Genomic DNA, 24,138 nt, shown 5'->3' with positions numbered 1-24,138 from the left:
CTGCCCCTCATTCTCTTCCCTCTGTAGTTTTTAGTGCAGCCTCCACTGCTCCTCAATCATTGTAAAATTAGAGGAGTCAGATATTGTCTCAGTGTCTGGCAGCGTGTCTGGAGAAATTTATAAACAATATGTCTTTGCACAGCCTGGAAATAAAGAGGGGGTTTGCTCCTGAGCAGCAAAGGGAGGCTGAGCAGACACGGTTTCAAATAGGATTTCTCAGATAATAAAAATTACTTTGCCTCTGATTCCATCAGATCCAGATTCCTCCCTTTTTATCAGCACAGTGCCAGGATGAGGCTGCAATAACGCTGGGAGGTGTCAGGTGCTAGAGGAAGGCAGGAGACAAGAAGAGGGAATCTTTACACAGTATCAGGGTTACTCTATTTGGAAAGGAATTAGGTCCATGAAAGGAGAGATGCCCTTCTGGCAGTGCTGAAACCTGCAGAATTCACCCTGGTTTTACACCGATCCAGCTCAAGATTTTGATGGGGATTTCAAAGACCTTTGCTGTATTGAATGCTGGATGCATTTCATATCCATGAATTAACATCCCCCCTCTCCCGAAAACAGATTGGCTGAACGATGCAGCAGTGCACAAAGCTACCCCTGCTGCACTTTTAAATCTAATGACTTGACACCTCTTTCTTTTCTCAGATTTTATCTCTTCTATCAGCCTTGTTAAATACATATTATTCTTTCATGCTCTTAAGTTCAAAGCAAATAGCCATCAACAATCTTTTGTTCACACGAGACAACACATTCGGAGATGGTTTGTTTCGCCTGGTTAATTAAAAGCTGTAAAATCCCTGCTTGATTTCTCAAGTTCTTTACTTAAAAAGTATGTGTGACAATTTTAATGAGCTCTCACTTCTTCCCCATAGCCTCGTGGCTTCTGCACAAACTTTGCAAACTCTTCTTTTTGAACATCACACAGAGCTCTGACTCCAGCAGAACCTGGGGAGGCTGTTTGTTTTCTCTTCCTGCACATGGTGCTCATCTCCTCTCCTGATGGAGTCACTCAGAGGAGAATTCCAATATTTGTATCTGATGGGCTTAAAGTAAAAGAGGGTCAGGTTAGGAAGAAAGCAGGAAGAAATATTCCACAGTGTGGGTGATAAAACTCTGCCACAGGGTGCCCAGAGAAGCTGGGGCTGCCCCTGGATCCCTGGAAGTGTCCAAGACCAGGCTGGACGGGGCTTGGAGCAGCCTGGGATCATGGAATGTGTCCCTGCCCAATGGACTGGATGGGCTTTGAGGTCCCTTCCAACCCAAACCGTTCCACAATTCTATATAGATTGATATTTCCGTGTATTCCCAATTTGCCCTGGTGTGCAGGAACTTTGCATGAACTGGACTTTCATCTCTTCTTTTCCTCACAGCAGCTTGGGTTAATTGAGCTGTTCACCCAGAGGCAGCACCAGGCAGGAGCACAGGAGGCAGCAGGACTCTGATCAGGATTTAAGCATTCTGTAAGTCAGAGATGCCAGTCTAGAGTTAGGCCCGTGCTTAAGCAATCCCTTGCTGCCTCAGGGCTTTATGAACAACTGGGTCCTGAGTTCTTCCTTCTCCTGCTTTCACAGCCATGCAGTTATCAGATCTGCTTCAGATCTCATGCTTTTGGTCCTTTGACAGGCACTTATTTACTTATTGAGAGAAGTCCAGTTTTCCTGGCAGACAAAATATTCTCTCTGCATGATGTCGGACAAGTTAAACTTTTCTGTCTCGTCTCAGCACTGGGAATTACCTTGTCTGGTGCGGCAGCTGTTGAGAATTATTATCTATAGCCTTCACACAGCCTCAAATGTTGTGAAAAGGAATGGTTTCCAGCAAGCCTTTCAGCAGGTGAGACGTGCCTTTCACAGTTTCTTTCTAAACCACTTGTCAGAGCTTGATCCAAAGCCCATTAAAGGCAATATTCCCATTGCCTTCTGCATCACAGCTCCCTGATTTGAGAGACAAATGGGAGACGATGAAGTGCAGCCCCTCTGAGCCCACCCACAGCACAAAATCGTTGCTCTGGGGGAGTTTAGGGCAACTTTGCTGCTCTTGGCACCTGCGGCAGTGTCTCACAGGGCACTGCTGGTTTTCTTCTGGCATTTGAAATGCATAGTCTTGATTTTCTGCTGTGCTCTGTCTTCCCAGCCCTCTCCTGACAGACACCTCAGGACACCTGGAAATTTCTCACTTTTTAAAAAAATTTTCTTTCATTCCCTTCCCCACTAAACTAATTACTCTGGAGTCCTTTGTGCTCTCACACAAGTTGTGCCTGAGTATCTTATTTGCTGCTCACTCTAATTGTTGTTAGGTAGCGTGACCTGTTTCAAACAACTCTGCAGCTTTTATTGAGCAGATTTTCTCTCTGCCAAGCTCCATTTTGATCCATTGAAAGAGCCATTCCATCCCCAGCCTGCCCAGCCATTGAAATATTGTTTCAGAAAAGCATTTCCTCAGATCAAACGTGACACTGTCAGCTCTTGAGTGCGTACAAACACCTCTTAGTGACTAAATGAGAGAGATGGGAATTATCAAGGTCTCAATTCATCATGAAGAATACAGGGATGAAAAATCTGAGGCATGACCAAGTTTCAGTGAAAAAGCTGTAAACAGAATCCACAGGGGCTTCAAAGCTTCTCCCCTTTGCTATTCTGTATTTAACAGATTGTTTATTCCTGTGTATTTACCTACATTGAAGCTTTTTGGAACGGAGTGGGAATGGAGATTTTTTTTTTTTTTTTTTTTTTTTTTTTTTTTTTTTTGCTTTATGCCACTTCTGGATTTCGATTTCCACCTAAGAGCTTTTAGGTGCAACTGCAGTAAAAGTAACAGGTCGTCAATATTTGATGGAGAGAAAGACACTGAGGTGGCTTGTTATAAATTATTATTCAGGTACCCAATTTCTGAACATTTGCTGATTCACACTGGAATCTCTTTGGATACTGTTTGATGAACACCATATGTCACCCAGGCACTCGACTGCATCCCCTCTTTTATCACCAGCAGTTCTTCTGGTGGTTGGTGCAAGCTGACGTGAAGAAATGCATCGTTAATGCAAAAAATATTGCAGAGGCAGAAGGGGAATACTTGGAAATGTTTCTTCATTTTCAAAGCTGCCTTTGAAACAGTGTCATAGGTGTGTCCCCACACAGAGGGAGAGGAAGGACCCAGGGGCTCCTGTGTTGATCCACAGGAGAGACAGCAGCTCAGTTCATGGGATCACGGAACCATGGAATATCCTGAGGTGGAACAGATCCACAGGGATCATCCAGCCCAGCCCCTGCCCCTGCCCAGACACCCCAACAGCCCCACCCTGGGCATCCCTGGCAGCGCTGTCCCAACGCTCCTGGAGCTCTGGCAGCCTCGGGGCCGTGCCCATTCCCTGAGGAGCCTGGGCAGTGCCCAGCACCCTCTGGGGGAAGAACCTTTCCCTAAAATCCAACCTAACCCCACCCTGGCACAACTTCATTCATCCTTCCTTATCCAAAAAATATCAATCAGCTGATGCATCACTGTATTGAGGAGGGGACTTTGGTGCTTCCTATTCTGCTCTGCTCCAGTTCAATACGATGGATTTTTAAACCTGAACTTATTTCCTCACTGTACCACCAGTGGCAAACCAGGAGGTGCTGCAGTACCTGGTGATTATTGCCAAGGAAACAAAGATTTTTCATTCAAGCCTAAATCCCTTCCCCTCTCAGCAGCACACCCCAGTGACTGCATGCCCAGCACCACAGGAACACGTGTTCTTCTGCCGGTCCTAAACCCACCTTGCCCTACTCAGGAGCAGATCTTTGTGCAGGGAAAGGTCAGATGAGTGTGGGAGACATGAGATTGGGGGGTTGTGAGCGAGAAGATCACCAGAAATGCAAGTTTAGTGCTTCTGCTTTTCAGCTGAGAGGCTGGAAGGGTGTAACAGAAGCAGGACAAGGTCTGATGTGTGTTCCACTTGCAGCTACAAATGTATGAATGCCAGAATGGGAAACAGAAACACACTGTGATGTTTTTTTTGTGTGTTTAATGGTTCTCATGCTCCTGCCAGCTCCAGCTTCTGCTCTTGTGACTGTTCATTTCCTTTAATAATTCAGTACATCACCCAATCTTATGTTGTTAGTAATAAATATTAAATACTCAAGCTGTGATGCATGAATTAGATATTTTCTATTTTATGAAAGGAGCCTTGTATTCGAGTTAAACATCAATTAAATGAGGGATATAAAAAATGATACAGTGCTGCTGTGAGTGAGTGGAGCCTGGTTTCCTGTGGAGTTGTGGCTTACAGTGGATTTTTTTGAATGTAAGGAAATGTGGCATTTGGGTGCAGATCCTCTGATGCCTGTTACGGACTGAGCTTAGTGTCAAGAGGAGATGCACATAGAGACCCTGACTCCATTTCTATGGAAATTCCAGGACCTTCATGTCCTAAATTTCCTTTAAACTCAGAAAAAAAATTGTTCAAGAAGTTCCACGTTTACCAGGTGCAGCAGGTGGATGTTGAAGAACTGGGAAAAAACACTCCAAAATATTACAGACTAATATTTTCTGACCTAAAGTTCATTGCTAATTCAGCTTTGATATTAAAACCCTCTACTTTTAGATGTGTGTTCTGTGTGATTCTGAAGAAAAACCCCCAGATCCTGAAGTCCTGCCCTTGTATGTGACAGCAGAAGGGTGCCAGGCACACAGTGACAGCTGATCCAAGGAAATCATATCCAATTCTTGTCCTGACTTACATCCCAAAGCATCTCATTAGCACGAAAAAAAATATAAGAACAAGCTTAAAAATGAAATCTGTCCATAAGAGTGGTCCCGAATTTACCACTAAATGCAATTTTCCCAATACTCTGCAAACTGATATAAAACAACTCAGTGACTCCAAGGTGGTTCGAGGGCCCCGTGAGACAGTGATGGATTTGATTTGGCTCCTTGGCTGGTGAGGTGGCATTTGAGCATCTCAGCCAGTCTGATAATATCTTTTAATAATCCTGACACAATTCCATGGGCAGCTGGGCTCACACACAACCTTATCTTGGCTTAGGAGCACTGGGATCTGTAAAAAAAGCAGAACAAGGTAAAATAGAACATAAGTAAGTAGCAAGTTGAGTCTTTCGACTTTTTCTTGAGACTCCAGATTTTGTTGTAAGAAAGTCACCTGGAAAAGTGAATGACCAGCCCCAGTTTGCCAATAAAACATTTCTAATATAGAAATTAATAAGCAGCAGAGGTGAAAATTGGTTAACACGTGTTCAGCTTGCTGGAGAAGAGAAAAATCACAATGGAAATGTTTAAATATCAAAAGCAGCACTGCACTTCTGTTACTGTGCCTCTGCCAGAAGACTCTTCAATTTCTGTTTTTCTACTGTTGCCCAGGAAAGTTGTGGATTCCCCATCCTTGGAGATGTCCAAGGCCAGGTAGAATGGGGCTTGGAGCCACCTGGGATGCTGGAAGGTGTCCCTGCCCACAGCAGGGGATGGGATAAGCTTTAAGATCCCATCCAACCCAAACCATTCTGGGATTCCATGATTCCATTTTGTTTGTTTTTCCCCAGGGTGGTGTTCCTGGAGGATGGCAGCCTCAGGATCTACAACATCTCCAAGGCAGACGCTGGGATTTACACTTGTGTAGCCACCAACCAGTTTGGAGCTGCCAGAAACTCAGGGAACCTGATTGTGAAAGGTACTTCAGGGTTTCCTTCTTTTGTGGAGCGAGATGAGTTTTAAAGTCCCTTCCAACCCAACCCGTTCTAGGATTCTCTGATTTGAATTTGTAACTTTTTTCCTTAATATCCTTGTTTTCAGTACTATCAGAATGGTTGCTGTAGCCTGAAGGATGGCCTCCTCCCTAACTTTGCATCTGGCAAAAATCTTTTTAATATTCACCTTCTGACAGAGCAATTAGCACTGATACAGCTCAGAGTGTGGCCTGAGACAGTGCTGCAGCACAGCCAGCAATGAAAACACCAAGAACTTCAGGGTTTCAGCAGCTCTGACTTCATTAAGCTTCTGTCCCCTCTCACATGTCCCATACATGGCAGCAATATGGGAAAATCCCACTAAAACATGAGAAAAAAAATTATTTTCTTTGGCATTTATGAAGTTTATTAAAACACCGAGTAACAACATGGTATAAAAATGATCTTGTTTGCAGGGAACATTTGGTTTTGTTTCCCCTCTGGAGAAGTTTGGGCTGTTCAATTATAGGCCTCATTGCTTCAGCATTATTTTCAACTGAAATGTCAGAACTTGGGAAAGCATAGCTAATGTGCAAATTAAGTTTATTGCTGCTCATCGAGTTGTTTATTCTTTGTGGGAGAAGTCTTTATTACACCTCCAGCACTCACAACATCTTCCCTCTTTTCTCCTCTGGAATGGGATTTGCCATATAATGTATGTTGGCTGTTGCTAAGCGAGATGGATGGATAAGGCAGAACCAAGCGCTTTTAAGAAGCTTTTAAAAGTATTTGAGATGGAAGTTTTGAGTACAAGCCCATAAAAGAAGCAGCAAATATCACCCAGGTGAACATTCTGCATTAGTGGGGACGAGGAGGATACAATGAGAAGTGCAAGAGGATGGGAACACCATAATAAATGAATTTATTTTTTGTTATCACTACTAAAAAACACACCTCATGCTCAAACCCAATGTACTTCTCAAAAGGGCAGTTTTCAATATTTATTTGGTGGAGGTAAACAGGTGCCAGCCAGTAATAAAGGAGATTTCTTATGATAACAGCAGTGTTCAAGGCCAGGCCGGACAGGGCTTAGAGCACCCTGAGATGGTGGGAGGTGTCCCTGCTCATGGCAGAGGTGGCACTGGGTGGGATTTAAGGTCCTTTCCAACCCAAATCTTTGCAGAATTCTGTGATTTAACAATCACTTAAATTCTGGAGTTAAGCTGTGATGAGCACTGAACTAACACAGCTCGTGCACATTTCCTTCTCCTCCTCTCACATTATTTTCAGAGCATTTTAATATTGTTGAAGAGATTCTGCTCTCATTTTCTACATGGGTCTAAATTCTCAGCACTTTATAACACTTCCATGCACAAAAGCTTTATTCAAGGGAATTGCTTACAACAAAGTGGTTGTTATCTCTAATCTCTCTGCCAGTCATATCAACAAAAGTGAAGCCGTATAAACCCATTTCTTTCCCCTTCAGTGAGCTGATACTTCCCTTCATGAGAGCTGCAAGTTTGGGTTTCGATCTAATGGATTAAAAATGATCAAATAAATTATTTTCCTGCCTGGGAACATCTTTGAAGCTGTAATATGAGTGGTGCTGTGGAGTAAATTACCGCTAACATTAATACAGGTTAAGGATGTCAATGTATAAAGTAAGTGGAGATGAGCAGCAATTTTGGTTTTGCTGCAAGTTTTGGCCAGGAGAATTCTTCAAATCTTTTTTTAAGAGTTTTTAAGAGAAATCAGCACTTTTCAACTGAAATCATAATTATTGATTATGGGCTGTATGATGTAATATAATTTAGGGGGTTCCTAATATAAATATAAACTAATTTAAGGTGTTCCTCTCACAACTGCTCACTCTCAGGCACACAACTCGGTTGTGGGGCTGGTGCTGCCATAGGAGTGGTCTAAAATCGTCACTGGATTAGAGAGAATTCCCTTTATTACAGAACATTTGGGCCAATTTGAAATCACTTCCCAAATGGTACAAAACTCCCTCAATAGCTGCTCTTTTTACAAGCATTTTAACAGAAAAGGATCTAATTTTTTTGCCTCCTCAGAAAGGACTGTCATCACTATTCCACCTTCTGACACGGATGCAACAGTTGGAGAGAGCATTGTCCTGCCATGCCAGGTGTCCCACGACCCCTCCCTGGACGTGCTGTTCTCGTGGTCATTCAATGGCCAGAGAATTGATTTGAGCAGAGGAATCCATCACTTTGAAAGGATTGGAAGAGTGAGTTTCCCCAACTCCTTAATGAAACTCTTTGCCACAGTCTTTACACGACATAAATGTTTGTCATAATTCCTTCCTCGCTGTTTATATGCCTGGCAAATCACTGTTTCTTTACAAGGGCTGCAACCATTTATTTTTCTTCCCTAAATTTCATAAAGGCACTTGAGTTATTTGTGAAGCCATAATAAAAATGTCCCCATGAAAGAAACTGATGATAGCTATGAATATTTTAATTTAAAAGCTGAATATTTATTAATATTGAGCAATTTATTAAAATGCCCAGTATGGAAAGCATGTTGTGAGTGATTAGTTTGGGGGTTTTTTTATTTTTTTTTTGTATCTCTCCAGGAATCTGCTGGGGATTTGATGATAAGAAATATTCAGCTGCATCATTCTGGGAAATATGTGTGCATGGTGCAAACTTCTTTAGACAGTCAATCTGCCACAGCAGATATAATTGTGAGAGGTATGTCTGTAAGGGAGACACACACATCTCCTAGAGGAATTAGGAATACTTAACATCAGCTGCTGTTTGAATGACTCCTGGCATATCAATTCCACATCTCAATAGTGAAATGTTTCATATCTTGTACTCTTGGCCCCAAAATTGTGGCCAGCATGATCCTGGTGTTCAGCCAACCCAGGGAAACCTCTGCAGTCCTGCTGTGGTCTATTTGCAAAATTTTCTGGCCACACAGGTCAGAGGGAGGTCTTCTGATCTCAGCAGTGTTGTCGTTTCCTCCAGGAATCTCTGGGTCACTCTGCAGGCTGGGAAAATCAAAAGACCTCATTCCTTTCCCCTACTTGGAGATAATATGAAATAATAATTTCTAACTCAGTTTTTTACCACCAGCAGTGAGGAAATGCTGTCATGGGAGCAGATCTGTAAGCCCTAAGAGAAATCAGGAATCTGTGTAGTGCACCATCCTGCATTCTTCCTGAACCTCAGTTTTGATTAAATTCAGTAGGAATTCTCAAAATGTTCGATGGTTCAACAAAAGACAACATTGGGTGCCTTTCTTTGTCAGACACAAAAAAGAAATCATTCCTTTGTTTGTAGTTTTCATGTTAGTGACATCAAGACATTAATTTTCCTGACTCATAAAAATGTAATCCAGGCGTGGAACCATCATTTTAGGGATTGTGCTGCTTTCATGACACTGCAGCTTCATGAATAATTCCTCTGACTTGAGAAAGTAAGAGTTGCCCAACCCATTCCAGCAGTGAATCTTCTCTTCCCAATACCTTCCTCTTAAAATGCTGATCGTGTCAGGCCCCCCAGGTCCACCAGAAGATGTTAAAGTTGAACATGTTTCTAGCACGACTGCTGGGTTATCCTGGAAGCCTGGAGTAGATAACAACAGCCCAGTGCAGATCTACAGTGTGCAGACCAGGACTCCCTTCTCGGTGGGATGGCAGGCGGTTGCCACAGGTAAACAATTCAGGAGTTGTCTTGGATTTTTTGTTTTGTTTATACAATGAATTACCTCAAAAATCCATTGTTGGTGTCACAATTACCTTTAGCTCCCGAGGTCATTAATGGCAGGACTCACAAGGCCACAGTGGTGGATTTAAGCCCCTGGGTTGAGTACGAGTTCCGGGTGGTTGCCAGCAACGGCGTTGGGATTGGGGAGCCGAGCAGGCCATCAGCTCTGCTGAAAACCAAAGCAGCAGGTAAGGCCCTATTTTCTGCCAGTTTTTTCCCAGCTCTCAACTGTGGGGATTTCACTGCAGCAGAGTCACTCACTCCTACAGGGTTATTTACCCAATTCCATAGGCAGGGAGCCTTCCACAAGAGCACGTTACTGGACGGGGCTTGGAGCAGCCTGGGACAGTGGAAGGTGTCCCTGCCCATGGCAGGGGTGGCACTGGATGGGCTTTAAGGTCCCTTCCAACCCCAACCATTCTGGGATTCCACGATAAAAGCTGGAGTTAGCCTATGCTCCTCCCTTTGATATGTCCCAACCAACCTTTCACTCAAGCAATTGGGGAGAACACCTTTTGGTCTCCCAATTAAATCCAAGTTTTTACTGTGCTCAGGGACTTTCACAGGAAATGATAACTCCACTCTCTGAATATCCCTTGGCTGCAGAGGTGTTTGATATCTGAGCATCAGTAAGGAAAAGGATATTGGCTTTAACTTTGGATATTGGAGGAAATAAATCCAAAGCCCGGTGAAGCCAGCAGCTTCCACTGACTCCAGAGTGGGATCCTTGCTATCCGTCTGACCTTCACTCTTTTATCTTCGGGGACTTGGAACCTCACGGGAAGCTGCCTCACTCTTGGGTGACCAACACTGTCAATCCTTTGACCTGCTCAATCTGGTACAATTTATTTGCAGCCCAAACCTTTGGTTTGTTTTATGTTTCTCGCAGCCCCCTGCTTATCAATTCTCTCCCGCCTATAAAATCAGTATTTGTAGGATGGAAAGCAGTAAAATGGAAGCAGCTTTTACAGTCCACTTTCTCTTCTCTATTTATCTCATTTGCCAAGCTCTGAAGTTTGGCAAGCTGCATTTCAGGACAGAACTCAAAATACAGTATTGTACATTATACAGAAGAAAATACAGGTTTTTTTAGAACATGGAATCCATTTGTTTCTGGGAATAGAATCCCAGAATGGTTTGGATTGGTAGGGACCATAACGACCATCTAGTCCCAACCCCCAGCACCTTCCAGAGAAGGTCAGACTTTTAAAATTTCCCAACAGAGTATCTCAAGTAAATATTTTCCATTACATGATTGATCACAAAGCCCAAATTAATCTTGAGAAGGTTTTTGTTGCTGTTACCTCCGTGGGGCTTTGCAAAGTGGGAGATTCAAAACCAGACACTCAGTGAGAGCTTTCATCTTCTGAAACTTTTATTTATTTATTTATTAGAGGGATTCACAAGAGGAGAAAGAAACAATAAAATTATTGTTATTTATTATGGCAATAACACAAGGAAGATTATTTCCTTACAGCATAGCTCTGAAGTTTAACAAAAGGACAGAAAGACTCGTTTCAGGTTTTAGCTGCTCACCCCCTTCACTGCTGTAAATTCTGTCTCAAAACATTACAGTGTTGTGGGAAAATAACAAGCTATCCTAATTTTTTAATCAGAATGGGGAACTGAAGTCAGCAGGATGGTGTGGACAGCAAATGCCTGGCCAGGAAAGGGTGAATTTGAGCTCCACTGTTGTAATAACTATTTTGCCAGCTGAAATATGAGCATTAGTAGGTTTGTGGATGCAAATGAGTCACTGTTCTTTTCATTAAAATGGAGCTGAGAATTAATTCAGCCTCTGTTGGTGCACTCAGCTGTAAATTTTCATCTGTTTCTCAACTCTGACCCAGCTGAAGCTCTGCTGAGCAGCAGCACAAAATTTACCCCGTGCAAATGTAGTAAGTACTGAACACATTTAACACATGAGCTAATTGAGCATCAGTTGGTTCATGAAACAGTGAAACACCAGGCTTGAAAGTTTGTTTTGCCATTTCCATGCAGTTCTTGTTAGTCTGAAATTATTTGCCTCTGATGTGCCCAAAGACATTGATTGTGAGTGACAAAAATGAACAGCTCTGCGAAACCCTCCAGGAGAGCCGGGCTGTTTGCACTTGCACTCACTTTTATGGCTGCACAGCAAAATTATCCTGCAACTCCTCCCATTTCTAGAGGATGAAAGCAGATAAAGATTTATACATGGACTGGAATCTGGAAATGATAATGAGTTGACTTTAATTTCTGTGAACTTAAGCACTGTTGCTTTTATTGCCACCCCTGGAGCTGGGCTAATGCATTTATCAATGGGAAGGACAAGCAGATATGTCAAGACTTGCCCAAAATCTCTGAAAAAACCTTCTGAGATGCAAATACTTCACCTATTTCTCACCCTACACATCAGCTTTTCAGACAGTGAGAGCTGAAAGAAGGCAATGACAAAACAATCTTGAAATTTCTAAAGAAAGGGTTCGGAGATGTGCCAGTCCAAATGTCCTGTAGAGAGTTCCTGTCTCTGCCCATTCCAGGGACGTCCTCTTCTCTTATACTTCCCTAGCAGCTGAAAAAGAATATGATATGGCAGAATCATTGAATGGTTTGGGTTGGCAGAGACTTTAAAGAAGAAATATAAAGCAAGAGGAAGGAAATGTTGATATTTTCTTTGCCTCTCCACCATGAGCCCCTTCAGCCTCAACAAAGTTCCCTGATCTCAGTCCTGTACCTCTGGTGCCACACACCTGGGGAATGCTGGAGAAACCCAACCCTAATCAACCAACTTTTGGACACTTGCACTCTTGGGAGCAGGAGAAAAGCAAATTGCGAGTTTTGAATTTGCTAAGAAAAACATACAACCAATTAAAAAAATTAATATATTGCTCCAACAACATGTTTACTGAACAAATGCATAATTAATAAATCAGTAGTGTTGCAGCTACAGTCTGAATGGAACATCATTTTGCCAATTAGTTGATGAGGCATAATAATGTCAGATACTTGATGCTCCTAGTTCTTTAATTAATTTTTTGAACCAGGGTACTCATGTATCAAACGCATCTGTGGCTTCAGCCTTAGAAAACGTGTAAACATCATTTCAGTTAATTTCAAATGGGCTGCTGTGCAGTGTAATCCCTGTTCTACCTGTTGACAGGCGGAATAGCTGCAGGTGAGGTAGGAAATGCTCTGATCATCCATTTGGAAAGGCCTCCAAGGTAATCAAGCCCAGCCTTTGGCTGATGACCACCTTGTTCAGAACTGGACACAGCACTCGAGGTGTGGCCTCAGCAGTGCCCAGTGCACAGGGACAACCACTGCCTGGGTCCTGTGGCCACATTATTGCTGATCCAGGCCAGGTGACCTTGGCCTTCATGGCCACCTGGGCTCATGTTCAGCTGCTGTCACCACCGACCCCAGGCCCTTTTCTGCTGGGCCACTTTCCAACCACTCTACCCCATCCTGGAGCTCACCATGTGGCTGTTGTGACCCAAGAGCAGTACTCTGCACTTCACCTTGTTGAATCCCACACCACTGGCCCCAGCCCATGGATCCAGCCTGCCCAGATCCCTCTGCAGAGCCTTCCAGCAGAATCACACTCCCACCCAACTTAGTGCCCTCTCTGAACTTCCTCTGAACTTCCAATCCCTTTGTCCAGACCATCCACAAAGACATTAAACAGGACTGGCCCCAGGACTGAGCCTTGGGGAACCAGCTGCAAACACCAACATCTTTTCTTCTCCAGTTCCTGTGGTGGCACCAATGAACATCAGTGGAGGAGGAGGGGGCCGCTCCGAGCTGGTCATCACATGGGAGGTAACTCTTAGCTCAATTAACCTCAGCTGTCTAATGGGGACGAATCCGTGGGTGAAATCACAGCTCTGCTGAAATCCAAAGGCTTTCGGTCACTGTCTTTGGTGGAGCCTGGATTTCACCCTGGATGAGGAGAGCAAGCAGCCTGTAAGATATACAGCAAGTTTGCTGTGTTATAAGGAACAATTTATAAAAATAAACAGTTTAAGAGGCATGTTGTAAAGATGTTTAGAAGTCTGTATAACCCTCTTATCTCCATTGTACAGGAGGTGCTTAACACACTAATCTGCTTGGCCATTTTCTGCATTTACATTTTTCCTACTTTTGTTTACATGTTCCCCATTCTGGAACACTGTGCTGACAAGACATATCCTATTATGCGTTAAAGGAGATGAGCCCTTTAATTCTCCAGCACTCCAGCGAGAGCAGAGAATACACATTTTCAGAGCAGTTAATACCAGACAAGTTGCAAAGGGTGAGTGCAGGTCATTTCAGAGAGTAGAAAGTGAGTGCTGTGAGAAGGAGCCTCCTCTTCCAGCCTCCCAGCAGCTTCCCACAGGCACTGGGATAAAGGCAGCGAGCCTCTGGCAAAACCTGGGAAGTGATGGGGCAGCTCCTTGGTCAAAATGTCAAAAATCAGATCAAGAGAAATAAAAAAAATCCCCAGTAGATAAATAACACTGCTGATGTTTTCCCCTTCCCGTGCTGCAAACAGAGCAAAATTCCACTTTGATTGAACTAAGTTTTCCTCCATCTGCACCTTTCACTCTTTTGTTTCATTTTCTCCTCTGCTGGTCTCCTCTTTGGGAGCAGAAGAACATGAAAATTGAAAACAACCTGAGTGATCTCAATCAAATTATCCCATTGGACTCTGTAGTGTGTCCTGAAAAACAGTCATAAGAAATCCTAATTATGGCCAGCTAACAACTCTGAACACAACTCTGCAGCTTTCTGTGATGAACTCACTAAATGTCTTGATTAAATCTGAGGTCACAGAAGCCTCAAAAACAAATTAAATGCTCTAGAAAGTAGCTTGAACTCTTATAAATCCCCAGTGAGCCACCATCCCTCACATTTAACTCTCTCAGGACTGGAAAAGAGATGGAAAGAGTAATATTGGGGAATTAATGTTTTTAAAACACTCAAGGAAAGACATGTTATAAATGTTAGGGGAGGCTTATTATCATTATTTTTATTATTAGAATTGGAAGGAATTTATGATGAAAATAACAACATAAGTGCCCTGAAATCTTCTGCGGTGCTTCCACGTTTTCCCCCATCATCTCACACTGTTTGTGCTCCCAAGAGTTTGCAGAAGAGGTTGGAGCCAGGACTCAGCTCCTGACCCTATTTCTGCCTTTTTGCACCATTTTCCATACCTGCTTTTCCATGCCCCTTCCTTTGATGCAAGGATCCGAAATAAACGCAGTTTTACTGAGAAACACTTCCTTCTTCCATGTAATCCTGGTTTTGTTTCATAAATGTTCTCTTGCTTTGAGAAGCCAACGTGGAAGTATTTTTATCTCGTGAAAAACCAAACTTCATGCTGGACACGGTGTTGCTGTAATTGCCTTTTCAGTTTGAGCCTTTCATATGTATCTTGACATGAGATTTTATTAATAGAAACATTAATTTTGCCATGTTGACTTGCTGGAACATTTCTGTTCTGAAAACTTAAATAAGAATATGGTCATGCACTCGAGGCTTTCTCTTTGCTAAAAGAAAATACATCAGTACTGTACTCACAGGCAGGCAATTATACAACTGACACACATTTCTTTGTATACATTTGTTCTTTCCCAACTCTTTTTTTTTTCCTTTAAAATCATTTATTTAAAATTAGCATTCCTATGCCCCTTTGGGGGAAAAAAAATCTACAAGCCACAACTTGTACTGAGTGAAATGCTTTTTAATTTTGCAAACTTCATGCTTGAAAGAGACAACTTTAATGGAGCTGATCAGATCTTTTGTTTCTAAATTGATTGCCCCAATAGATTTATTGTTTTGATTTTTATTTCAGTATTACATTGACAGATGGGGCAAACATTATTATCTTCTCCAAGGCACAGCCAACTAAATCAATACCACTAAAATATAGTCAGGGAATGAAGATTCAGTTAAAACAGTGGATACATGCAAATCTTTGTTGACTGCCTTGTCACCACAGCCAGTGTCAGAAGAACTCCAAAATGGGGAAGGTTTTGGCTACATCGTCATGCTCCGTCCCCTTGGCTCGACAACCTGGACCAAAGCTGTGGTGGCCTCGGTGGAATCCAGCAAATACGTTTATAGGAATGAGAGTATCACACCCCTCTCTCCTTTCGAGGTGAAAGTTGGTGTCTACAACAATGAGGGAGAAGGGACCCTGAGCTCCATTTCCATCGTCTACTCGGGAGAGGATGGTAACACAAGTTACTCTTAGTAGTAATGGGTGTGCAGCAGCAACAGGTCCCAGATATGATCAGGCAGACCTCACAGGGGTATTAAGGACCCTGCTCAAACCTCCTCATTGAGTATTTATAACAGACATGAGGCAGGGGGTGGGAAGCTGAAGTAAAAATGACAAGGGGTGGATTTTCAGAATGATTTTCAGTAGAGGGCCTGTTTCAACTAATTTGTTCTCAAGGTGCTCCTTCTGAGTGTGTTGCGAAAACCAGGAGACACTCGAAGGTGTAGCTCTCAGAGGGTTTGGATTTTCAGACCACTCAGTGCAGCCAGTCTCTGAAAATCTGCCCTAGAAGACAGGAAATGATCAATTTTGAAAGGTTTTGCTGAAGTTCCACCAGAAGTGGAGAGTAAAGCTCATGGTTACAGCAGGGGCTCTCTCTGCTGCTCCCCCCAGCATCTCCTCCCCTTGCACTGTCTCTGTGACCACAGCCATGTCCCAGCAGCTGTGTTTTCCTGTGTCCCAGAGCCGCAGATGGCCCCGGCAGGAGCCTCGGCGCTGAGCGTGTCGGCAGCGGCCGTGGAGGTGTCCTGGCTGCCCATCCCCTGGAACCGGCACACGGGCAGGGTGCTGGGCTACGAGGTGAGGGGCTGGGCTATGGGGTGAGGGGCTAGGCTACTGGATATGGGGCTCTTACACCTTGAAGGTGTCCCTTTCCTGTCCAAAATCCTGTTGCTCCTCCTCCCAATCAACAAACTGTTGCTTCCAAGTCAACAGAGCGTGGAGCTCTTCCCCTGACTCTCATTAACAACATCTCACCGGAGATGATCAGGCAGATTTACAGCCTAGAACCGCAGCTCTGACCCAGACTTTTTGTGCTCGGATTTGGGGACAGGCACATGTGGCACTTCTTAAAGGACAGGGCACGATAAATGTCCTCCAGTGCTACCCGGAGCTTGTGCTGTGGTGCACTGAAAGGCTTTTAACTTCTCCCTCCTCTTAGAATCATAAAATAATTTAGGTTGGAAAAGATCTTTAAGAACATCAAATCCAACCATTAACTCAAACTTTTGAAGAGGGCAGTGGTGGCATCCCCATCCCTGGAGGGATTTAAAAGTTGTGCGGATGTGGCACTTGGGGACATGGTTTAGTGCTGGACTTGGCGGTGCTGAGTTAATGGTTGGACTTGATGATCTTAAAGATCTTTTCCAACCTAAATGATTCTGTGATTTTATGTTTAAGCAATGTCAGATATGATTCTTGGGTATTTTACTTGCACAGCAAAGCAATTTCTTTTTTCTTCTTCTTTCTTTTTTTTTTTTTTTTAATTTGTAGATAAGAGGAAAAAAGTCATTAAAACTTTAAATTCTGTCCTATCATTGCAATGTATAAATGAAGTTAATAAGAGTCATGTACAGTCCACAAACCCTCCTAAATCAATTATGCACTGAAAAAAAAAAAACCAGGTCTAAATATGTGTCACTGTATCAAAACTACAGCCAGGACACAAAATAATTAAAAACCTCTTAGATGATTGAGATAAATGTTCTTTTATATCTCTTAAGGTTTTCTTTCCTTGTGTTCAACCATAAAACCAACAAAGCTTTTATCATTTCTCACCTTATCAAAGGTTTCCTTCTGGACATCTGTAAATTTAAGGATTTCATTTAGTTCCTTAATTGGGATTCAGTCTCTGAAATGTTATTGCTTCCCTATAAATATTCATGCCTGGGTTTACATCCTGCTAGATTGGAGTACAAAAAATCCTGTATTCCTCAAAATCTTCCTTGTCAGCATGTCTGCTTCCCAGCCAAGCCTCTAACTGCTGGAAAACAATGAATTGCCTGTTCCTTGTCCTCTCTTTTCAGGTTTTATACTGGACAGATGATCCCAAGGAAAGCACAGCTGGGAAGGTCAGAGTCAGTGGGAATGTGACAGCCAAAAACATCACGGGACTGAGAGCTAACACGGTGTATTTTGCAACAGTCCGAGCCTACAACACTGCGGGGACAGGGCCCTCCAGCACCCCGGTGAACGTCACCACCAAAAAATCCCGTGAGTACTGGATTTGGTACAACAAGTGCCCCATATTCCCACCTGGGACAGGCACATTCCAGCTCACTGTGACTCATCGCTGCCAAACGCTTCAACAGCAAAGAAAACGAAATCCTAAATTGCTTCATAAATCACAAAACAAAATCTGAGGCTAAGAAGTTTCCTCTTGTCCCAAATCAGTGCCCACGAGGAAGGATTTCTGTTTTCCTTGGAATAGCAGCCCCCTTGCTTTCAGGGGATTTCAGGGAGATACAGAGTCAATAAAGGAAGGATGTTCCACAGGTCAAACGAGAGATTTTGGAGTGAGGATGTGTTGGTTTGGGGGTTTTAAAGAAAACTGCTGAATGCACCAAATACAGAGGGGTTTTGAGACCTCTAAACTTTGCACTGTGGAGGGCAGAATAAGGGATGCATTGATATCATTGCAATTTAGTCATTAATTTTTTTATTTAATACTAAAAGTAAAGCCCTCTGCTGTTTTGTTTCCTTGGACTATATTTTCCCAGTAAATTACTGATCACCACTTTACAATAAAAGGGGAATATTTCTCCCAAGTTTCACCAGTTTTCCTCTTGTCTCTGTGCTGTTCCATACCATTGCTCCAAGTGCAAGATAGGAACAACTGGTAGAATGAATTGACTTTTAATTGCCACAAAACCAATATTTAATGTAAATAAAACAATCAAAAATAAAGCCAGAAAATATATTTCTGAAGGGCTCAAACAGGACCCATCCCTGCAAGTGTCCAAGACCAGGTTGGGCGGGGCTTGGGGAAACCTGGGGCAGTGGAAGGTGTCCGTGACCATGGCAGTGGGTTGAGTGAAATGAAATTCAAGTGCTTTTCCAACCCAAACCATTCTATCATTCTGTGACTTTTCTCACAGTCCATTTTTCAATGGAAAAGAAATTCATCTCTGGGAATTTTTCCCTCTATTCCTATGTACATCTGTATGAAAGACAAGTTAAAGACATGGCAGTCAAATGACAAAACATAGAAGGAATAAATTTGCTTTTGTTTTACATCAGCTTTATCTTCTGTCAAATTCAGGGTTGTGCTAATGGCTCATTTAAAAATTAAAGTCAAAATAACCTTTTTAATATTTAAATATATAGATTAAAATTTCAAGCTCTGTCTGTGGAAGATGCAAGCACTTGCAATATGAGAAGAGATAATATGTCAAGAGAATATAAACAATGTGCATCTGGAGCAGGAGATGGAGTTCCAAAGTAATAGCTCTGTCTTCCTGCTCAGCATCCAGCATTCCTGCAGTGTCCTGCTCATCCCATTATTGCAGGGACTCAGCAGAGCTGAAATGGTCCTTCTGCCAAAGAGGTGCAATTCTGATTGAAATGTGCTTCTCTAAGATCCATGTAAGGTCTAAGGTGGCATCCTGGTTTAAGTTAAAAGTACTTAGGGAGGTGGAATTGATGTCCTCAAACCATGGACATGGCTCCATGAGGAGTTCTCTTTTGCTTCTTTAACTACATGGCATGGATTTTAGGAATTTGTTTTCCCCGTCCTCTTCCTCTTCCATTTCATCTTCCATTTCCCCTTCCCCTTCCTATTTCCCCTTCCTGTTTCCTCTTCCACTTCCCTTCCCTCTTCTGTTTCCTCCCTTTTCCTTTTCCTTTTCCTTTTCCTTTTCCTTTTCCTTTTCCTTTTTTCTTTCTTTCTTTCCTTTTCCTTTTCCTTTTGCTTTTCCTCTTCTTTTTCCTTTTCCTTTTCCTCTTCTTTTTCCTTTTCCTCTTCTTTTTCCCTTACAAATAAATACATATACACATGGAATCCATCAATATTACAGATAGATATTAGAAATACTTGCATGGGTAAACCTCAGCTCAGTACAGCAACAAAGCCAGGTGTTACCTAAGCCATGACAATAACATCAGCATCTCAACAAACTTAAGCAGATATTTGGGATTTCTGTTTTTCTTGACAGCGTTGATTACAAGAAATTAATTGAGGAAATAATCTGCCAGTCTTAGACCTGGAACTCTTTATTTTTGCTTGCAGATATTCCTATGGATTTGGGAAAGTACTGTTGCCACTCATTCCAGTTTTTGGTTGAAAAAAAAAACCCAGATAATTTTGTTTTACAGATCCTCCTGTGGTGTTTTTTCATCCCCAAGATCATGAGTTAAGATGGCTTTAAGTTTCTATCTCAAAAAGTTATGGACAAGGCAGTAATTCACCCATTTCTGAGTGATTTCAAACCTCTTCAGAGTGCACAGCCAATGAAGTATTTGACATCCTTTGCCTCTTGTGACTGTTTTGTTATCCAATTCCTTATATAAAATATTTCCTGAAAGCAACAAAGAGCTTTCAAGCCATATTTAAATAAATTCGCAGTTTGATGTTTGTGAGAGTTGATAAATGTCTTCATAATGAAATGAATCCTTTCCAACACTGACAGTGTGGCTGATGGAAGGACATCCCTGGATATTCACCTGGGAGCTCCTTCAACACCTCAATCCCTACCAGTGGGATGGATTCAACTTCTCCAAAGTCATGAGGCAGACGGATATGAAACAGCAGGGCCCATCAATTTGTTTTATCTCTGTGGGAAATGAAAGGAATTGTCACCAAATCAACTGTTCCTTCCAAGTGACATCCATTAATCACCAACATAGAGGGGGGAAGAGAAGGATCCCAGAGTTAAGCAATTTAAAGTCCAGGCTGGAATGTGTTTCTCCAAATCTCTCCTCTTTTTTTTACTTCTGTTCCAATCCTTCTTTCCTGTGCCACCACCCAGCAGGGCTTGGGAGGACGTGCCATGGAACAGGAGAGAATGTGCTGGCCTAAATCCGAGCTCCAGTTCAAAGGCACAGTTCCACCCTCACATGTTCACATGGGATTCGATTCCAGTCACTTGCAGGCAAATTTTCAAAGTCCTCGCACTTAGGCATAAAAAGCCTTTGAAAAAGCTGCTCTCAGCCTATTGTGCTGAGAATTTCTAAAATCCTACAATGTTTCATGGTGCATCACATGGAGACTTTCATGTGCAGCTCTTTGTAACCTGTCCTGGCTGATGGAAATCATGGCTTCTGTAGTTTGCTCTCGGATTGAGCTTTTTCTGAGATCCAGACAGCAAAACATCCTCTAGGACATGGAAATACAGAGAGGAACAACATTTTCCTTCCACAAAATCTCTCAAATATAACTCGCACTGTCAGACAGTGTCAGGCTGTGCCTAATTTTGCAAATGAAGTCTCACAGCGAGAGGGTCTGTGCTATGAATAGATCTTTATTCTGACTAACACCAGAGCAATGACGGACTGGAAAATGGTTTTTTACTCTTTTAGGTTTGAATCACCCAAGCGTTTGCTACTCCCATATCAGCAGCTCTTTCAGCTACTCCATGAAAATTAATATTCAATTGTATCTCATTATTATCATCATCTTTTCTTTTTTTAAAGCACCAAGTCAACCTCCAGCAAATATTGCCTGGAAGCTGACAAATTCCAAAATCTGTCTGAACTGGGAGCATGTGAAAACAATGGAGAATGAATCGGAGGTGCTGGGCTACAAAGTAAGTGATTTCTTTACCTCAGTAATCAGATATCTTGGTTTCAATAGAGGTGCAAACAGGGATTGAAGAAAGGCAGGTGTTCGTTACCTGGAAAATGGTGAGTTTCCTGGATTTATTGGGATGGTTGGCTGATGTTTATGCAAATATTCCTTCAGAGTAGGACTTCATTGTCCCAACACAGGGACTCTCTGTCCCCAAACCTGGATTTTTCTTGTCCCCTTGTAATCTTACTTACACATCTTGCTTTCACATCTCCAGGGAAGGAGTTTCACATATATAGAAGAAGTAGAGAATAGCTTTTTAAGCATTAAAGACAGTCATAAACCACATTTAAACATTCTCACTCTCTGTCAATTCATAAATGTACCTTTAGAACGGAGACTGGAAGATACTCACACAAAGATTTATGTGAATGAACTAAAAATCACTCCCATAAATCTCCTTCTAGAGGAAATAAAAATGTATTTTAAAGTTCGGTTGCAGTTCAGGATTCTTTGATTATTCTTGGGTCCTAGGAAACCACCTGCTGTGGTACCCACACCAAAATCCTACAGAATTTATTCCCCTGTTTTAAATTGCTTTTAATCCCCTGCAGGATGCTGAGAGTGCTCAGAAAACTTTGGGACGCAACAGAAGAATCTCTCAGCCCCCCAAAAAATCCATTAAAACTTAAAACTAAATGAAATAACTCTTGTTTCCCAAACCCCTTCTGCTTAGATTCTGTACAGACAGAACAGGCACAGCAAAGCCCATATCCTGGAGACAAACAACACTTCAGCTGAACTCCTGGTCCCGTTCGAAGAAGATTATCTCATCGAGATAAGAACCGTCAGTGATGGTGGCGATGGCAGCAGCAGTGAGGAAATTAGGATTCCAAAAATATCGAGTAAGTGAGAGATTTTTTTCCCCTCTGAATGCTGTTGCATAAGAAGAAATCTGTGCCTCTAAGCACAACAGATTCCCAGCCTTTCCCTTGCCATAGGTGTCCTCCCTCCTGGTGCTTTTTGGTGCTGGCTCCCATAAGTTTGTCCCCGATACTCTCACATTCATTAAAGAAGATTTTGCTCCACACCTTGTTTTTAGTGCAGGTCTCCACTGCCCCGGCCTGCAGAGCTCAAGGAAGGACAGAGGAAGCAGATTTCTTGTGAAAGTCAAAGAACTCACACGTAACATGGACCTAAATCTGCCCTGGAGCTGCTGCTGGGACAGAGAGGCTCAGCCCTGACCCATGGCTGGGGTGGGGTGGCCCAGGGTGCAGCCTCTGCTTTCATAAATAACTTATTATTCATGGGAAAGGGAGCATTTTTATAACATAAATATATTAAAATATATAAATTTATAATAGTTTTGCAACCAAATAGTCAAAATCCTCTCAAAGAGGATGGTCACAGGAAGGGTGGGGAGCTGATCCAAAACCCTACTCCATGGAATGGCCACTGCAACTAAATAAACAAATAAATGGAAATAACATTTGTGGATAATGTTTCATTTTGAAAATAGAACAGAGATTGCTGTTAAGCTAAAATGCAAAGAAAAACTAATTTTTGACACAGATCTACCTCTGTCTGTTTATACTTTTACAGGTTTAAGCTCTGGAGCAGTAAAATTATCCCAAAGGATAAATCATGCATTGACATCTGGGATCCTGCTGTTGAGTTCTTTCCCTTGCTGGTTCAAGCAATGCTCAGCTGTGGACTTTTAAAAATAAAAAATGTAGATTTTATCTTAATTCCTCACCATAACCACCATTCCTGCTAAAGAACAACACTGGGGAGGGGGAGGGAGGTAGAAGTGGTCTATCATTAAGAAAATATTAGGTATCAATATTCCATGAATTTTTAAAACCAGGCTTGGAAATGAAAGGATAAATCAAATCAACATGCATTAATTAAATGGAGCAGTGCCAAACCTAATTTGGGATTGGCACGTGGGTGGTCTCAATGTTTTTCCAAGGAGTTGTTATTGGAACAGCAGTTTAACGGAATGTCAACCTGTGCTAAGCTGATACCACCGAGGGAAGAAGAGATTTAAAACTCTTGTGATGTGGATATTATTTATCTTGTGTTCTTCAATGTAACCTGTTAAAAGAAACCTCACTTTCAATTAAATAAAAGCTATTTGTTTACTTTTTGCACTTGTCTGTATTAGAGGAGGTGTCATAAAATGCATTATTTGAAGTGCCCTGTGCTATTTTCTGCAGAAAAAGGGGAATTTAAATAAAAGGAGTCCTACAGACTCCTGGAATTCCATGGAAAAACTTTCAATGACATCAGCAGGCCTTGAACCAGAGCTGAAAAAGCAGCACCTTTTACACCATCAGATATTTTGCCTATTCTCAAAGGACTTTTCCATGCAAGGACTGTTCTGATCAAAAAAACTTGCAGAGGAGCTGAATATCTTAAGGGAGATTGAAATAAATCTGTCATTAAGCAAGATCAGCTGGTCTCTCCTGATTTCGTTATTCTTTGCTGTGGCTTGAAAGTGAAGATTCATCTTTGGGTTGGGCGTGAAGGTAAATGAGAAGAACATTGATTTTCATCATCCTGAAATATAAATAAAAGCAGCTAATTAAGCCCTGCAGTCTCCTGAGTCCCCAGAATGACAAATTAAACACCAGAGTTTGGCTTTCAAGTCAGGAGATGAAGCTCAACACTTGAAGCCACGCTCCTGCCAGCTTGAACTGCAGCTGATAAAAGGTGTTTCTTGCCTGATGTCATAACTGGGAAATCTTTTCTTCCTTCTCTCTTTGCTCTGAAGTTTATTTTCTTTTCTCCACTGTCAGATCCATGTTGTATCTTCTTTGTAAACATTTTTCACTACATAGATAACCAAATACCCCAAATATTTTTAAAAGGAGGACTGTTGGAATGGGGGTGAGGATGTGTCAGCACATGAATGAGTAATAGAAGCTCATGTGTGCATGAAAATCCTTCAAAGAACACATTCACCGTGTCTGTTATCCACGGGAA

General features: G+C 42.3%; 1 protein-coding gene across 4 annotated transcripts in view; it reads left to right on the top strand.

The window, feature by feature from the left end:
* The window catches only part of CNTN6 (contactin 6), a 125,317-nt gene extending 102,023 nt beyond the window's left edge, over window positions 1-23,294 (top strand). For all 4 annotated transcript variants that reach the window (XM_042013675.1, XM_042013673.1, XM_042013663.1 and 1 more), the window contains 12 exons: window positions 5,544-5,671; window positions 7,739-7,914; window positions 8,263-8,380; window positions 9,188-9,346; window positions 9,439-9,588; window positions 13,131-13,201; window positions 15,366-15,600; window positions 16,111-16,226; window positions 17,453-17,639; window positions 21,057-21,169; window positions 21,887-22,055; window positions 22,753-23,294. In XM_042013675.1, the coding sequence (XP_041869609.1) occupies window positions 5,544-5,671; window positions 7,739-7,914; window positions 8,263-8,380; window positions 9,188-9,346; window positions 9,439-9,588; window positions 13,131-13,201; window positions 15,366-15,600; window positions 16,111-16,226; window positions 17,453-17,639; window positions 21,057-21,169; window positions 21,887-22,055; window positions 22,753-22,871 (1,741 nt within the window). In that variant the 3' untranslated portion in view covers window positions 22,872-23,294. The remainder of the gene's footprint in view (window positions 1-5,543; window positions 5,672-7,738; window positions 7,915-8,262; window positions 8,381-9,187; window positions 9,347-9,438; window positions 9,589-13,130; window positions 13,202-15,365; window positions 15,601-16,110; window positions 16,227-17,452; window positions 17,640-21,056; window positions 21,170-21,886; window positions 22,056-22,752) is intronic.
* Window positions 23,295-24,138: the final 844 nt, after the last annotated feature.

Source organism: Corvus kubaryi, unplaced genomic scaffold (genome assembly GCF_017639235.1).
Source record: "Corvus kubaryi isolate FWS band 111438036 unplaced genomic scaffold, C.kubaryi_AGA036_p1.0 136, whole genome shotgun sequence".
Taxonomy (NCBI): Eukaryota; Metazoa; Chordata; class Aves; order Passeriformes; family Corvidae; genus Corvus; species Corvus kubaryi.
This window is presented reverse-complemented; position numbering and strand designations above follow the sequence as displayed.